An 18627-nucleotide genomic window follows, 5' to 3' on the forward strand; every position below is an offset into this window, starting at 1 on the left:
TGAAATTACACACTTAAGTAACATTCCAGCTAAGAATCATGCAAAAAGTGATACATGGTTGGAAAGCCTACACATTTTTATTTTTGATATTTTTTTTAAAATGCTTCAGTAAACAGAAATTAACATTTGGTTTTTCGTAAAACCCGTGCTCATAGGAGATACAAATTATAAAGAATGCACTGTAGATTTCAAAATTAAGGGAAATAACTCTGTAAATGACACTCAAATACAATAGAATCTATTGGATTTTCAATGTTGATTATCTCCTAAGAGCAGGCAGATTTGAATGAATTATTACACATTTCATACTATAGACCCATAAAACAACTTAATTACAAAAATAAAAATATGTAGCCTTTTTTGGGGTGTATCACATTTTTCAGATTTTGCATGATTCTTACAAAGACATTTACTTAAATAGGATGTCAATTTTAGAGACGTCAGGATATATGCAAATTCTGGCGTCAAGGAGTATATGTTTTAATGAGACATTTACACAGAGAGAGACTATACAATATCTCATCCATTCTCTATGCAACCTAGATGAATTGAAAATTTGTCGCATGTAGTATTGTAGTGAAATGAAAGCATGATTAAAATGATTGTGTTGACTGGAGAAACTCGTGAAAAATATATACCCCCAGATCTAAATGCAATAACAATATCTGAATGGGATAAACAGTATCTGAATGGGGTAAACTTCCCTTTCAATTGGATAGTGGGAAATGATGATAAGGTCCGCGTTTGTGGCAAGGGGAAACGTGAATAAGGGCAATTGGGCATGAGGCACGATACATGAGGATGGCACATATCGATGAAATTGAAAAAAGTAAAATGTATAGAATAAAAGAGAATAATACATTGATTACAGAATATATATAATATATTTATTAACTTCGTATGGGGCGGGATAGATATGGACAGGAGTTTGACTATTGGAAAATGTAGGATGTGGGAAGGGAAATGGAGAATTAGAGGAGTGGGAAGTTTACCTTATGTAAGAACTATACTAAGGTAATCTCTTTTGCATTCAATTTTTAAATGCAGAATAGTGAACTCAACACAGTATTCATGAAATATTAAATAAAATGACTTTTCTAAATGAACTATATTATTGTCATTTCCAGATTATAAATTGTTAACTTTAACTCCTTAAATCTTATACTTTTAAATTACCATTAGAAAACCATATCTTCACGATCACAAAAACACTTGAGAAAGATGTAAAGTCTGTGAGCAAATTATCCTTACTTGTCAATTGAATACAGTACATGTATGACACTGGTTATATTATACTTACTGTAGCAAAGGTATTAAAAAAACAGACTTAAGGAGGTAGACCTAGGGTAAGGGACATAGCTCTTACAAATCAATGGAACGTTTGTATTGAGCATTTCACATCAATATTATGTAAGCATCTAATTAACTTGGATTGATTTTCTTCTGCTTCAAATGAAAGCTTGAGAGGCTTTGATGAAATTGAATATGATACAAACATATCACTGATTTCAAGGGATTTCTGATATCCCTTACCATAGCTCTACTTTTGTCGATGTATTCCGTATCTGGACCTTAACTTGTGCAAAAACTTGAAGTGCAAGTCTTTACAAGTATCAGGCAGATGAAACATGCATGTCATAACCAACCATGCTGATTATATAATTTCACTCAAAGCGATCTTTGTTTTTTTCTTTCGAAATGACAACTAAATTATATTTTTCAACGTTGGAGAAAATAGACAAATTTTCAATTATACGATGCCCTTAAATTGATCAATTACGTTGTATTTTAATTCAATTGCCACTCATTTTACCAATAAGGAACGGTAATTTAGCCTAAATTCATTAGTTCTTATAATATAAATAGTGAAATTACAAAGTCCTACGTTTCTTACCGATCATGTTTCAAAAACTGTCTGATGCTTACAGAGACTGTCACTTTACAAATCTCCAGTTAACACACCTTAAATGCACTTCTGGATATTCTCTTTCTTTGCTGTATCAGCCACACCGTGCACATTTTTTCATACGTGACTTGTTTGCACCAGAGCATGGGATATTCGATTAAATGCACGTGCAGCACGTGGAACCTGTGTCACGAAAAACTCAAGTGAAAGGTAAGACATTACACCGTTAATCAACAATGGGAACCGAACCATAAACAGGAAGCATGTCTGTTTTTCTCCGAATATTTCTAAAGCTTTTTCTAAATATGATAGTTGCTATAAAGAATGCTTTGAGATATTTATTGTATGACCCTTTTTGCTCTCTATATTCTCATGCATATTCATTTGTTTTTTTTTTCCTTTTTCCACATGCATATGGTTCGGTTTTCCGTTTTTAATTTTTCTTTTTTACTATTATTATAATTTTTTTTTATTTTACTCAGTACGGAAGCTGAAATTTTTTTTTTTATGTTTTGAATTAATCAAATAAATGAAATAAAATGTTGTTGGACTATCGACAAACCATTTCAAACTGATTTTCTTGTTATTTTGTGGTTTAGCAAATGTTTCAGATTATGTAATCAACAATATCACACACGTAATTCACTATGATCGTTTTACTCGCAGTTTTAATGATGTATTGCACAAATTATACAATTCTGTCGACCTCATAAAAATTAATTCACTTGCACTATCTGACAAGTTCATTCCTTCTTAAACTGATGTACACAGTTTATGCACCATGATTATAATGTAGATGGTAAAGTCACTTTAATAAGTTCATGCTAAGAGTTCCTTTCCTATATCAAAATTCTCTGTCTTTTAGTCAGTCACTCTCCCTTTACATGTAAAAATATAATTTCCCTTATTTACTTCATCCGTGCCAAAATTGCTTTTTATTTTGCGTCAATCCATGATTTGCTTTTCTCAAAACTACCAAAATAGGAATTGCACCCATTGAGTGTTTCCGATACTCACATTTGACCTCAACATAATTTCGGGTTGTGGTGCAATTTGACGGTACCATTGTTTTTCTGACGCAGTTAGTATTGATTTCGTTTTCACATCACGTGATATCCATGATACTTAACTATGGCAACCTATCCGATGTTGCTTACTACCGCGTATTTAATTGGACAAATGTGATAGTAAAATGTGAAATTTAAGGCTCCAATGGGGGAATCGGTGTCCGGAATATTTCAGTTGCTTTTATATATTGAATAAACTTTTATATATTGAATAATTGGAAATAGTGGTTTGTTGAACCAATGAATAACTGAAATACGAAACATAGCACAATGATAACATAGTCTTAATCAGATTTGGGTATTAACAAGGCGAGGATATGCGTCGCTTATCTTTTAAGATAATACTTTTTTATAATGCCATAACCTCTGTATAAACTTTACACTCAAATTATAGATCATGTCAGTCATATATTAGAATATACTTCAGGGAATAATATTAACGAGGACATATTCCTTCGTCGTTTCTCGTGGAGGCTCAGTTTCAATAAATGATACTTTGGATAAAATATCTCTTATCCTCTACTAATAAAAATGCCTAAACTTTCATACTATGAATCCAAGTTGAAACAACGGGAAAAGATTTACCTGAAAAAAAAGTCTTTTGATGAAATACAGCGTTCAATATAATGCGACAAACTTCCAATGTCCCTTTACGTTAGAATATGTACAAACAGACAAATACAAAATTGAAGGTCATTTCAATGTGCATGATGAAATGCAGTGGTGTTATAAGGTGAAATACGTGCAATTTACATTGAACAAAAACGACGATACAAACAAATCATCATTCATTTTTCTGGAAAAAAGCTTAATTTTTCACTATGGATATGCTTTAGCAACAACAAGTGTTATTAAATTTTTTTTTGGTAACAAATGAATATTGAAGCTTATGATTGTCAACCGTTTGCTACAAAAAATATTTATCTTTTAAAAAACCATTTACCATGCCTGTCAAATGTTTGTTTATATTGTATTTGTAGATAACCCGAAGGCAGATGTTGTTGTCCTATTCCATGCAAACAACAAGCTGAAAAGCAAAGAATTTAACAAAGGACTCGAACTCTTTATTTATAAATTATTCCAAAAAGCCCAAATTGATAGCGGAGAGGCTAGAGGAGCTGTGATTAATTACGGTTCATCAGCGCAAGAAGTATTTGGGTTGGATAAGTTCAATACAAAATCAGCCCTACGTAAAGAAATTCAGAAAATGAAACCGAAACCGTACCGAAATAGTAAGGCAAATTTGGTTGCTGGTTTAAATCTCGCCAGAACCAGAACGTTCACAAGCGGGCGCGGTTCCCGCCTCTCAGAGGGCGTTCCCTCTGCCCTTATTATCATAACCGATATGAAGAGCACATCAAACGCTCAAGTAGCCCAACGAGAAATTAACGAGCTTAAAAGACAAGGAGTAAGGGTTTTTACTGTGGGAACATATAGAGCAGACGAAAGCGAATTACTGTCTTTGGCCAGTTCACCGCAGGATTATCAACATGCAAGGTCATTCAACGACCTAGTGAAAGGAAATGACGCATTAGATAAAATAACCAATCAGATCAGAGCATGTAAGTTACAACAATTTCTTGTTGAAAACTTTTTGACCATTGACTGAGTTATTTTAATTAACCCTTACTTATACTTATTACATATTCAATTCATTCAAACATTTTAGTATTTCTAACTTGTATTATCTTATTTCAAAGAGTACACCTGTTTGCGAAAGTTATGTTTTTTTTTGTAATGCAGGTATATGCAAGTATTTTCTTTGAAAGTTTTAGTATTACTATAAATCTGATGTATTGAAAGACAAATTAAATTCCAAAGCAGCAAAGAGAAACAAAATGAACGTCAAACAAAATCACAGAATGGCAATAATGACTATTTGCAGTGTGAGTATCATCCTCCCATTATAAACACAAACTTGCAAACAACAGCATTTTTTGGTGTTCTTAATATTATACTTTACTCTTAACATTTTGTGTAGTGCAGAAGCCATCATCTATACCAATAACGACACCGCAAAGACCAACACGTCCGCCAACAACAACCCCACGCGCGACAACTCGCGCACCAGTTGGTAAGTTTGCATGTAAATCTTATGAAGCATGTTTCAATACATCTTCGGTAGTTTGTAATTGACGTTATTGGAACTGAAGCTCAGGCGATTGCAGATCTTTCAGACGTTGCACAGACATCATCTTGTTGTTAAAAAGGTATGTAAAAGTAGTTGAGAGTAATACACTACAGACACTGAATAACATTTTTAATCGAACGCACACAATTCGCAATGTTCGCGTTTCCATTTGAGTTTCAAACATTAGAAATTTGTGTTATTCTAATAAAGAAATCGAAACATATTTCAACCTTTTATAGTTTAACTCGGGTCTTTTTAATACATTAAAAAAAATACAAAAACAAAAACAAAAACAAAAATCGTTGACAACAGCCCATTCATCAGTTCTCTGTTTTAATGATTGACATGTGTTTAATGTTGCTGAAACAAGATATATATATTTTTTTAATTTGGGAATATTTTTTTATTTAAGAAAATATGTTAAAAGAACTTATAAGAATAACCCCTACTACCCAGTAAAGGGGGATAGTCAGCGGTTATGACTAAGGGGTTAGCAATATTTCCTTGTTTTGTGTTACCTTTCGAAATCCTTATTAGACATTCAAGCACAACCGACCTCCCCCCCCCCAAACTCAGAATAAGTTTTACGTTTTAATGTTTAAGATAATGTCTATGTATTTAATTGTTATTTACATTGACGGAGTAGTCTTTATACGAGCACGTTTTACACATGTTACTTTAATAGTTCACGATGTGTTTAAGAACATTATTTGCATAATTAATAGCTAACAGAACCGAATCTCGAACTTATGATTACATACTGATAACCTCATGTGTAATGTTTGTTCCCGACAGATGAATTACTTGAATTCCATTGTTACGTCATCACGACAATGTTTTGTTTTACGTCCGAAAGGATTGAGAAATTAGAACTTAAATTTTAACTTTTCTTGATTTCTTATTTCTGATATAAGAAATCAGTAAATAGCATTTAACATTATAAATCAATGAATTAACAGATTGTTCCTGTGTCGATAGTATTCTAAGAATTCGATGAACTTTCGCTGAAAACACGGTCATTCTAGATTTGTGAAATCTAATTATCCATTAGGTGTTATATAGAAAACTACATGCCAAAGGTCCACCCTTGATACAAAAAGGCGAAAGTCAAACACTGATTGTAAGGTTCACCTGTACTTAATATGATTATAAAGGGTATTGTCAGCTTTTTTTGTGACTCATATACATGTATTTATTTTTTTCATCTTATTTTCAGATGATTTACAAAAACATTTAATCATCATTTTCCAGTCATCGAGTAAAACAGCTCCAAAGGATTATAAAAAGCTGTTGAAATTCATGAATTTATTTATTGAGGATTTTGTAATCTTTAATGGTACAAAAATTTCACTAGTCAATTTTGGTAAAACTACCAAAATATTGCTGAATAGAGGAGATGTACACCGCAGTGGAAATGCTGTCCTGAATTTTGACAAAAGGCTAAGAAGTAAACAGGCTAAGTTAGGGAGTGCATTAAAAACTACCAGGGATCAATTGATAGGCGGAAAACAAGCAACAAATACTCATATTATAGTCATATCGGATAAAGACATAGATAAAGAAGCAATCGACTTTGTCAGAGAAGCAGAAGATCTGAAGGAAAATGGCGCCACTATCCATGCTGTGTCAATAACAGATAACGCTTTGTATGATTTTCAGAAAATAATTACTAAATCTGCTGCAGTTAAACAGCCCCACCTTGTGCAAAGTTATGCTGACCTGGACAAAAGAGAGACTTTGGACGGACTGCTATCATCAATTTTATATGGTAAGCATAACTTATAAAATATAAATGAAGGTCACAATCCAAAACTTAGTTGTATACAAGAAGAATTCAAAACCCAAACTATCGAATTAGGAAGCCGAATCCATCACCGTGAGGTTTTGTCATGTGTAATACAAGGAATGAAGCATTAGTGTAATTAATAATAATAATAATATTTAAAAAAAAATGATACGTATGATAAATTAAATCTAACATAAATCGGGTTCAGACAAATCTGACTGCTGGTTTGGTAAATTTCCTTGGGTACATTAATCATTTCTATGGTAATTTTTAAACAGCCACTAATTTGAAGATCACTAGGTTTATGTGTTATCTTATAACCTGGACACATACCTATCCGTATGTCCGTCCGTCCATTTCTATTTCCAATTGATAAATAAAGAATCATTTGCAAAATGGTTGTTATAATACCGTTAAATGTAATAAGAATTAATAAAAAATATATGACAAAACCTTCTCAATGTGTCCGTTTTTTTTTCATATCTTTCCTGTAATGATATGAACACAAAATTACTGCTATGCCAATAGAATCTTGCTCAGCTCCTAGATCTTATCATTGTTTTTTTTCCTTTCTCTCTTAATAAAAACAATAATGATTTATATATTAACATACAACAATACTTGTCCATTTTTTTTCAGAGCCACCGACAGCTAGACCACAAGGCAAAGTCAAGTCCAAAAAGAAAAAGAAAAAATCGAAAGGTTTGTTTTTTGTTGAATGTACGGGATGTGTTTGCAGAGCTAAGAAATATGTAGTTGGAAATTTATACAAGTCTTATGTCGCTCTTGAAACGTGATCGAGGTTTTAACGCGCTTTAAAACTTGGTTTAACCCACCATTTTCTCCGAAAATGCCTGTATAAATCAGGACCATTTTTATTATTTCCAAACTTCCGGTTGTTACCTTCATATTGCCATTTTGTTATACAGACTTTCATTTTTGACTACTCCTCTTACCTGTTGTTTAATGTCTATCAGCTTGGTAGTTTTGTTGTTACTCTTTATTTCTTTATATATATACTTATCTGCTTAAACATATCTCTTTTCTCATCTTTAAAACTAAGCTTTATTTATCTATAAAAAGATAAAACAAAACAAAAAGTCATTAAATGGTCACATGACTATTTCATTTGTTTTAATAGAACCCCTGCATTCTGTTCAAAACGATAGAAATTGAGGTAACTGAAAGAGTAATCAAGGAAACCAAGATTCTAGCGGAAATCAAACGAATGTAATCCAGGGACAAGGACCAGACATGGAAAATAGACACACAACAAAAACATAAAACAACCAAATAATACATGCAAAGTAACAAATGTAAATGAGCAACTCGGACTCCATTAAAAACTGGGAGTATGAACCAGGTGCACCGGTAGGGTAAGCGTCCTCTGCCTTTCTAGAAACACTCGCAGAGTTGCTAATAAAAAAGTCCGGTCCAGGGTACACGAAAGAGGAAAGGAAACCTATGACACGTTGAACAAATCAGTTTTCAAGACGCTTACCTATTTCTACACAATAATTAAAAAAAAATGTCTCATATTTAATTGTATCTGATATTGTTCCTCGGACGTTAAACCCCAACAAACAAACAAACAATTGTATCTGAAAGTGGTAAACTATTAATCCATATTTGGTTCTGAATGCCGCCAACACAAGCATGTCTGATGAAATAAATCTAGAACAAACGTAACAATTTTTTTTTTTGGTAATTTCACATTGATACTCTTAAATTTATGCTAAGCAGCATTGATATTTATTTTTAGGCGAAAAGATGGCCAACGTTATAATAGCGTTCCATGCCTCGTCCAATGTTCACAAAAAAGTTTTCAAGAAAAGTCTATTGAAGTATATCGTGAATTTAGTGAAGAAATCATCCACTGATAATGGGGACGTCAGGATAGGACTTGTTAGCTTTGGAACAAAGTTTCAGCCGGTTTTTAATCTGGGACAGTACACCAAGAAGAAAGATATCAAAAAGGCCATTAAGAAAACTCCTAAAAATTATAAATCAGATAAAGTGGACTTGGCTGACGCGTTACAAAAAATACGTTCTCAGATGTTGAAATCTCCGAATGATCGTCCTGATATTCAAAACTACATCTTGATAATCTCCGATTCCTCTGATCAGGGTGATATTAATAGCCTTCGGAGAGAAAAGAATGCTCTCGATGACACTATTATTCACGGAATATCTATTGGCAAGAGAGACAATAATTTGAGGAGTATTGTCAACGATCCTAAAAAGAATTTTTTCCAAGTGTTTAAGCAATATGACGATCTGGCTAAATTTAAGAAGTCTGGAAAAAAAGTATTCAAGAATATCAAGCCATGTAAGTCTTTATAAACAAAACATTCCCCGTAATGGAATTATCAATGACTATCTAAATGCAAAAGTAAACCCTGATGGACTTGCGGTAGTCAATTTCCCTGGATTGCTAATGTTCAATCTCCGGTCGAGTCATACAAAACAAAACATAAAAGGTAATAGTCATTGCTTTCAAAAGGGGGTTAATGATTGCATCGAAATCAGATATATGTGTCATAGTTGAATACAAATGCCGATTTGTTTGGTTTTCATTCTCTGATCTAGCACATTAAACATCGTGCTCAGGGTGATGGAGTAGTACAAAGTAGAGTCCTTCCGATTTATCAAACGATTTTGTCCTGCAATATTTCATTTCATTTTTTTATTTACACAGACACTTTTTGGGTGGTATATAGTCTGTCTGTTTGTCTGCCCATATTTCCTTTAAGCTTATTTTCTCCTTAACCGCCGAAGGTATTTTGATTTAGTAATCTTGAATATCCTTTGTAGATGTATATGATGGGTTTATCTATTCTCTTTGGCTCCATAATAATTAGGCTTTAGGTTCTTTATGCTAAAATCTGACACTCGGAGCTCATTCTGAAAGAGAAAATATGATTATTTGCAATGGGAATTTTAGGCATCATGTATAGATGTGTACGATAGTTTCCAAGCAGTAGGAGAGATAATAGAACTTAAGGATTTTACATGTTTAAGTTCAACTCCTTCTTTACAGACATTATTGCAAAATATGTTATCATATGTTTTAAAACATATGGAAACATATGTTTATGATTAATTTAGTACATACTTGTCTTAATACAATTGAAATAAATGCAACCATATATGTTCCAAAATCATATGGAAACCATATTCTTTCTATATATAAAATCCTGTTGAAAACATAATTATAATATACACAATTTTTCTGTTTTTCGTGAACTAATTCTTTAGTCAGCGGTCCTTTTCACAAAAAAATCTTAAGTGTAAAATTAGTCGTAAGTTATGGTATCATAATAGAGTTAAATACTGTGACGTCACAACTTACGACTAATTTTACTCTTACGATCTTTTGTGAAAAGGGCAGCAGAATCATATGTTTGTCCTAAACATATAAAAACATACATTACAATTTTTCCTGAGTAAAACACATTAGGGATTTTGATGAAATTTGACAAGAAGAATGGGGATCATGTTTTCAATATGTGTGCGGAAGAATGTAAATACTGTTGAAAGATTGAAAAATTAAATAATCAGATCTCCAACTGAAGTTGGAAAGAATTATCATTGCACTTCAGTTGAGGCGATAAAGCGGGGATATGCTGTTTGTGATCTTTCGAAGAGTTCTTCCGCGTCAATTGTGCAAGACGAAAAGAAACATATAAATTGAACATATAAATAATATTATGCTTATATTTTTCAGTGAAAGGCAAGAAGAAAAAGGGCAAAAAGAAGAAAAAGAAAGGGAAGAAGGGCAAAAAGGATAAGAAGGAAAAAAAGGAAAAAACAACGCCATCAGTTATTTTTCAGGCAGTCACAAAAACGACAATTACCGATTTAGTATCTATGACACCGTCAGTTTCATCTTCTGGACCATCTAAGACAACAACCTCATCGCCGGTCATGACTAGTAAGTTCATAAAGTTTAACTAAATGATATTTTCTATTGTCCGACTGCGTATTTTACTATCAGTTGAAGTGATTTAGTTTTTTAAGGTCAAATGCAACTATTCAATTGCACAATATCTTCATGCATGCATTTTCACAAATGAACCGCATTAAGTAGTAACATGTTTTTGCAAAGTAGGTTACATTCATACAAGCATATTTCTATAAAGTAGAAAATTTACAATTAGTGACCGACGTCATCATTTTTGTATGAAATAGCATCGTTTTGTGCATGTTTCAATACTTTTTTGCAGAAAAGAAGAAAGACAAAAGGAAAGAGAAGAAAACAGACAAGAAAACTACGATACCTACTTTATATATTACATCGAAGGATAAAGATAGTCGAACACTGAAGCCTTCAAAACCTTTATTTACTACCGCTGATGTAATATCAAGGCATGAGAACACGTTGAAAACTACAGTACCGAAAATGGATACATTTTCCACCAACAGTCCCTTATTTTCAATAGCAACGCCATTTACAGAAAGCACGACTGTCCAGTCGACAAAACATAAAATCGAAAAAGCTACAAAAGCATCTTTTCCTGTTTCAGAAGAACCAAGTATTCCACAAAGCACACCGATATCATTTTTGTCAACGGACGCACAGAGCCAATCTGAATCTTCAAAAGTGCATACCTTTCCGGGTATTTTAACAGAGGAAAGATCTACTCCTAAACCTAAGAAATCATCTAGCAGAACTGTCATGCCAGAGATACGTCTAACATATGACACTCATGACGTAGACATATCTACAGACCAAACAAAGCAAAGACGTTTGACAACAACAGATACGGCTAAGTCAAAGTCTACATACATACCTATTGAAACATCAACAGAATTAAAAGATATGTTAAAGTTGAGCACCCAGTCTTCCGCCAAGTTTCCTTTAAAAACAAAGAAAACAGAAAGGACAAAATCATATTCACATATATCACCAGAAACAACGACTAAACCGATGAAAGATCTGTTTCCGATGATCACAAAGCCTCTTACTGAGGCTTCCTCTAAGACAACTACTGAAACAAATTATTCGTTAATGACAGATTCTTCGAGAAGTACTCCGATATTTGACTTTTTTACGACACAATCAACCACAAAAGAACCTAACCTAACTCCAAAGCTTATATCTTTCTCTGTACCGAAATGGACAAGATCGACCAAGGGCTCAGTAGTGACGCCACCATATATTTTGAAAACTACCCCTGGACCTATGGAGGTTACAACAACTGGAGATCATCATCCTAAACACAGCACTATTTATGCTTCAAAATTTACAACACCGACGTATCCACCATTCATATCATTGACGAGTCAAACGACGACCATTGGAATTTCAAATCAGATTCCAGTCTTTAACGTTACAATATTTCCTTACCGGACTCCAGTGAGGTCGACGTCGGGCATTGACGGTTTAAGACAAACATATCCAGATTCCAAAACTTCAATTTCAACTGTTTCTGCTCCAGTGCGTCCGTTTGGATCGACTATTTCAAGCGACAGGACATCATCAAATACCGATAAAACGACATTATCGAATAAAATTCCGACTAATGTCGATTATATATTCCCATTCAAATCAACTGCAATACCCGTCTCTTTACAACCATTGGAAATGTTTACTGGAAGGAATAAACCTGAAGCACCTACGAAAACATTATCTAATATCATTCCTACGGTCCAAACGAAAACAACCACTAAAAAAATTCTGAAAGAAATAACAACATATCTATCCAACGAAGTCCCTACGGATGTGGTTAGTACATTTAGACAGACGACTAGTACTGCAGCTGTTCCATATGATACTCAGACGCGACATAACTTGAAAAGTGATCATACTCGGGGGAAAGCCTTTGGTATGTTTTATGTGCATGGAGAATCGACAAGACTTCCACTTCAATTCTACTCGATCCCGTAATCTATATCCTGCCAACCTATTTGCATATATAATATATATGTGCGTGAATATTTCTGTGAACGGAAACTTCCGGATCTAATGCTGCGTCTATAACTTTGCGAAAGACCTTCAGTTATATGTTTTGTACACCGTTATGAAATTCCAAAGTTGTATCAACTATTTCACTGTTAAGAAAATAATAAAAGGGAGCTACATTATCGTCTTTTCTACATTTGCTCGATTAATTTGATTTTCTCCACTTTTTTCATTAATATTGAAATCATCTTTACATCACAAATCTTTGCACATGTATACTGCATCTTCAAATGGTGCCCTTTTGTATTTTCTTAACATGTAAATAATCACTCTTTCCTGTATAAGCATGAACAGCATTGTATGCAATTTTTTTTCATATGTATGCCCATTTGATGTTATTTTGATATCGTATCATGAATTTGATTGTTCTGTCTACTGTATACTCTATTCTCAAACAAATAATATGTATTCTGCTTACAATACAAATCCGCAACCAGCGTTTCACCCATTGAACAATTTCAGTTTTATATATGTATCTGTAAGTTGTATTTGTAGACTAGTACACGTATTCCAAATTATCTACATCATAAAACCAACCTCATTCAATATAAATGCATTTAAATGATCTATATAGATTAAAACAATCTTATGACAATGCTTTAAAACTTCTTCTTCTGTGTATTCTTTCTTTTCATTGAATGCCTTTAGAACTTACAATTATATAAGAATGTGTGACATTGTTTTTTTTTGTTTTTTGTTTTTTTTGTGATATACAGGAGTATTTATGCCCACTTTGAAAGGCGGAGATACATGGTAATCCTTATGCCAATCCACCTGTCAATACCATCATTTGATATGTTTTCCATTATTTATTATGTATTTGTCTCAAGTGCAAAGCGCAATAGTAAATGTGCTACATGTATATATTATCACATTGCACTTTGCCAAAATTTTCCAATCTATGACGTCATTGGTGACAAAAGACCTTTTTCTACTTGCACTTACAAGTACGCAGAAGGGATTCCTTTTGAAACAAAAGTCCTGAAATTTATACACATACAGTTATTTGGAATGTAATACTTGACCAACAAAATGAATAAAGTATGCTTATTTATTGTGTTGAAGCATTTGCGAATGTCCATAGAAAACATCCACGAGTACTACAATGCTGAAGTCCATGTCATGTATGTTTGTCGACTAATACAAAAAAAAATCTATGTTTCGGACGTAATCATTCTATTTAGTTCAAAAAGATTTTCTGTAAAAAAACGTTATTTTAATATTGGACACTGACTAAAACCGTTGTAACAATATCAACCAATTTGAAGCACACAAGATGTTTATAGTAGAATATTGGTAACACGGCTTCTCGGTCATAGGATGCTGATAAAACCCATGGGGCTATATTAGTAAGTATCGCTTTTTTTAAAACACGTCAGAAGAGGAAAGATCGCATCACGTGAAAGAAAAAAAAATGACACATGTAGAATCGATATAGCGTATCGGACAAACGTGAATTTTACAACAGTAACGAACTATCGTACTTATTTTAATGGTATACATTGGAGTCAGGATTAGTTTACTCCATACATAAATTTAATTTTGTGTTGTTTTGAATGTGGTCTCATATACACCTTTTGTTTAATAACACGTGCTCTCTAATAATCTCTATGTTTGTTATGTATAACTTTGATAATGAGCTTTATTAGTTTTTGCATATAAATATATACACGTAGTATGTGTCATTTGGTGTGTTTCTTTTGCAGTTACCGTACCTTCAACACGGAGGCCTTCAGTTACTCCATTAGATGGTATGTAATTGGAACATTTGTATATAAACACCTTTTTCATTTAAATCGCGTATGAGCTTTTTTATGATAATACATGGCACATGTATTTTTTTTAATGTCTGCTAAAAAGATAACATATGATGGAACAATTGTATTTACAGTGGCGGTCTTCATAATATCGGACAGTTGGTGATTATTGCATTCCAAAAAAACCCACAATTCACAAATGTTTCTTATTAAAAATTAGTTACCTACCACATATCCAGTTTTTAAGTTTTTAGTTAGATCTATGCAGATTTTATGTAAAATTGATACCCTAATAAACTAATTCTTGATTAGGTTAAAAATGTATCGTTTTTCATGATACAAATTAGTATGCAGAAAGAACTTTAAATATTTGAGATATTTTAAACGTAGATCGAAAAAGCACCATTTTTCTGCACAATTAAGAACCCTTACAACTGGCAATTTTATAGGGTTGGTACTTTAGCAAACAAAGTAACGAAATAGTGCTGATTTTTTTAATTCGCATTTTGGTGCCATGCCACTGCAAAAGTTTGTTCGAAATTTTATCTTGGATTTGGTAACCCTCACTTAACGTTAAAAAAACATTTTTTTTATAGTAAATTTGTAAGTTTCATGTCTGAAGTGTACTACCTTTATTAAGTTGTGTATGAATCGTTGAAATATCATTAATTTAAAAATGCATCTTTAAAGTATGGAAGTGGTATTTTGTTATTGTAAGCTGCGATCTCATCATTTATTTTATATTTAACAGTCATCAAAAGCCATTAATGATAAAGCAGTCCAAATGTCATTTTGTTTACATCACATGAATAAATTTAAGGTTCTGTGCTTCGGTCAGTCAATATGATTGATGAAAATAAAATTTTACCCTTGCTCAAAAACCTTTTCATAAATATAAAGCTCGAAGTAAAATAGAAGATTCACTTTATCTGTTTGATTATGAAGTATTTTATGTCTGGACAAAAGTAACTTGGTTATATTCTCGAATGTAAGATTAACCTTTTGTTTTACACATTTGAGATGGTGTATTTGTCTTATTTGTCCTCTGCTGTATAAAATGGCATATATAATATTCTCCTACATTATTCTTCTTAGATATGAACCATCTGTAACTTTTATAGACACTTATTGCTTTATGAAGTTTTAAATATAAATGCTTATTTACAATTTGTAGAGTGTATAAATAAATTTTGATAAATCTTTTGTGTTTATTGCAGCAAGTGATTCGGCCGACATAGTTGTAGCTTTCCATGTATCACGAAGAGCTTCAACGGGAGATTTCAAACGAATGCTGTCATTTATGAAAGATTTAGTCGCCCGTGCTGATTTTGATGGTGGTCGTTCACGGTTGGGCGTTATGTCTTTTGGAGCTTCGACGACCACTATATTCGGTCTCGATAAGTGAGTGTTTATATAATATAGTATATGTCGATGTATGATCATATTTCTACTTATAGGCATGCACTTAATAGCCACAAATACGGTGTCATTGACAAGCCTAAATAATACTGCAAACAAACGTCGTCTGAATATAGCTGAAATATTGCTGCTAGGACGTTAAACCTCAACAAACAAACAAACAAACAAGCACATAAATTAAGTACTTGTAAAATGAACTTAGATCACTCGGAATTGAAGCATGTCCTGGTATGTACACACAGTGTAAGAGTCACTAGTATGACTTGCACTGATGTAAAATCATATTGGATATGTTTGGTTAAGCTAAGCGACAGAAAAAGAAAACAAAATAAAATTTCCTTTCTTACCAGTTTTGGAACCCTATGTGATTTTGTGGAATTTTTAATGAACATGATACAATGATCACTGAACACAGTCATAAAAGGTAAGCTAACTGTTGTGTCAGTAACGTGTCTTAAATGCATAATGACCCCGCAATGTTTCATGTCTATGGAATGTTTATTCCTTGTGGCTTTTTCTAGTCTTGACAGTTTTGTTAAAATTTAACATAGCTTTTGTTAATCATACATTTGTTCTAATGATGATTATTTATAGACACAAGACATCCGCCGCTGTTTCTAATGCCATCTCAAATATAAACACAAATTTGAAAAGTGACGTGGTGGATACGTCCGGAGCATTGACCGACGCACTTATCTTATTTGAAGATGAGTATGCCAGGTATATCATTGACAGCTACAAAAACACAATTTGATTTCTTGTTGTATTTGTTTATTGCAATTGATCGAGGAGGCTAAGCTTTCCATACGTACTGCAATTATTCGTTGGTATTGTTCTCTCTGTAAACAAAATGTGTTTGAAACATACAATTGAATGATATATTGTGTTTGGTATCTAAATACTTAGTTATTAAGGTTACAAAGCACACTGAGTTGACAATGTGACGACAGTTTTAAATACGAGATGGAAACTACATGTAACAGTTAAAACAACACAACCAGAACGAGAGGTAATGTACACCAAATTAAAAAAATGAACCTCTTTACTGCAGTCAAGGAACCAAGATTCTAGCGGAATTTCAAAAAAATGTAATCCAGGGACAAAACCAGACATGGAAAACAAACAAACACAACAAAGAACATAAAATGACTAAAATAATAGATACAAAGTAACAAAAGTAAATGAGCAACTCCGACTTCACTAAAAACGGGGAGCATGGCCCTGGTCAGTGGTAAGGTATGCGTCCTCTGCTTTGCTAGAAATACCTGCCGAGATGCTGATAAAAAGTTAAGTCCGGGGTAGACGAAAGAGGAAAGGAAAAATATGAACAAATAAGTTTTTTCATTGTGCAGATGGATACTCTGTAACGACCCACGAGTTCGTGATGACGACCATAAAACTTCTGTAGTGATGACTTAAATCTTGTAGCAACATAACCCTTTTCTAGAAGCTTAGGTGTAAGAAGTCTACAGCGATACAAAATATCTGCGAAGCTACGGCAAGTTATGGCATACCGTATGAGTTGTAATATGAAAACTCCATACGTAGGTGCTGCAATGATGTTGCCACGAATGAAAGGACGAAAGGACAAAAACATTTACTGAAATAACACGAATAAATCTCGTTTTTTATACAGGGCAAATGTACCAAAGGCTCTCTTTTTGATTACTGACGGTCCGTCCACGGTGAATACTGATTTTATCGAGGAACAGAAAAATGTCTTGAGTGATGTAGGAGTTGATGTATTTCCTATCGGTGTCGGATTCAGAGATAAGAGAGAATTAGAGCTTCTGGCAACTGACCCTAGGAACATCCATACAGTCAATCGATTCTCTGATCTATCTACACTAACAAAAGTGCTTCAGAGGGACGTTCGCTCCTGTAAGTGTATAATTAAATTAACAAGGATGATGGCATAGTTAAAAGTTGAAATATTCTTCTTAAATATTGATGTCATAAAATTCCTTTAAATTTACTAGATTGGTCAATTAAATTTTAAAAGAAAATGAATTTTATTTAAAAGTGCAAATGTATCTCATATTGTTTTCAAAATATTTATGTTTTTTTATAAGCTGCAATGGGTTAGTACGAAAATTAGTTAAAAAACAAGTAAAGTTTTTTTCCCACTTAAAACAGTCAGTAAAAATCGCTCAATTTCATTATTTGATAAAGGATTATAATTTTTATGACCTGGGCGAAAGAAAATGGATCTATCATTTACATGTAGCTTTTGAACAGCATTTAAGTAAGGAGTTAACATACAACAAAATGTATGATCAGAGGACGCTTACCGTAGCGGTGCACCTGGTCCATGCTCCCAATTTTTAGTGGAGTCCGAGTTGCTTATTTGCTTTTGTTAGTTTGTATGTATGATATTAGTTACTTCATGTTCTTTGTTGAGTATGTCTGTTTTCATGTCTGGTCTTTGTCCCTGGATTACATTATTTTGATTACCGCTATAATCTTGGTTCCCTTGATTACTCTTGTAAATCACCAACCATGTAGTGTTTTTGGAAAACAATGGTTTTGCATTTTACTTTTTTAGACACATTAAAGCATTTTTTTCAATAAAAATGCTATTTTCCTATTGTGTGCT

At 33.0% G+C, this 18627-nt stretch overlaps 1 protein-coding gene across 20 annotated transcripts in view; it reads left to right on the forward strand.

Annotated features, from left to right (window-relative positions):
• Window positions 1-18627, forward strand: part of LOC148599731 (uncharacterized) — a 213592-nt gene that overhangs the window by 79318 nt on the left and 115647 nt on the right. For 19 of the 20 annotated variants that reach the window (XM_088559211.1, XM_088559217.1, XM_088559219.1 and 16 more), the window contains 11 exons: window positions 3954-4535; window positions 4955-5047; window positions 6321-6872; window positions 7530-7592; window positions 8653-9219; window positions 10618-10824; window positions 11117-12718; window positions 14562-14606; window positions 15830-16013; window positions 16626-16751; window positions 17668-17912. In XM_088559211.1, the coding sequence (XP_088415337.1) occupies window positions 3954-4535; window positions 4955-5047; window positions 6321-6872; window positions 7530-7592; window positions 8653-9219; window positions 10618-10824; window positions 11117-12718; window positions 14562-14606; window positions 15830-16013; window positions 16626-16751; window positions 17668-17912 (4266 nt within the window). The remainder of the gene's footprint in view (window positions 1-3953; window positions 4536-4954; window positions 5048-6320; window positions 6873-7529; window positions 7593-8652; window positions 9220-10617; window positions 10825-11116; window positions 12719-14561; window positions 14607-15829; window positions 16014-16625; window positions 16752-17667; window positions 17913-18627) is intronic. The other variant, XM_088559232.1, reaches the window with a different exon arrangement.

The sequence above is a fragment of the Perna viridis genome, chromosome 13, assembly GCF_037379345.1.
Source record: "Perna viridis isolate PV_CMFRI_1.1 ecotype Kerala chromosome 13, ASM3737934v1, whole genome shotgun sequence".
NCBI lineage: Eukaryota > Metazoa > Mollusca > Bivalvia > Mytilida > Mytilidae > Perna > Perna viridis.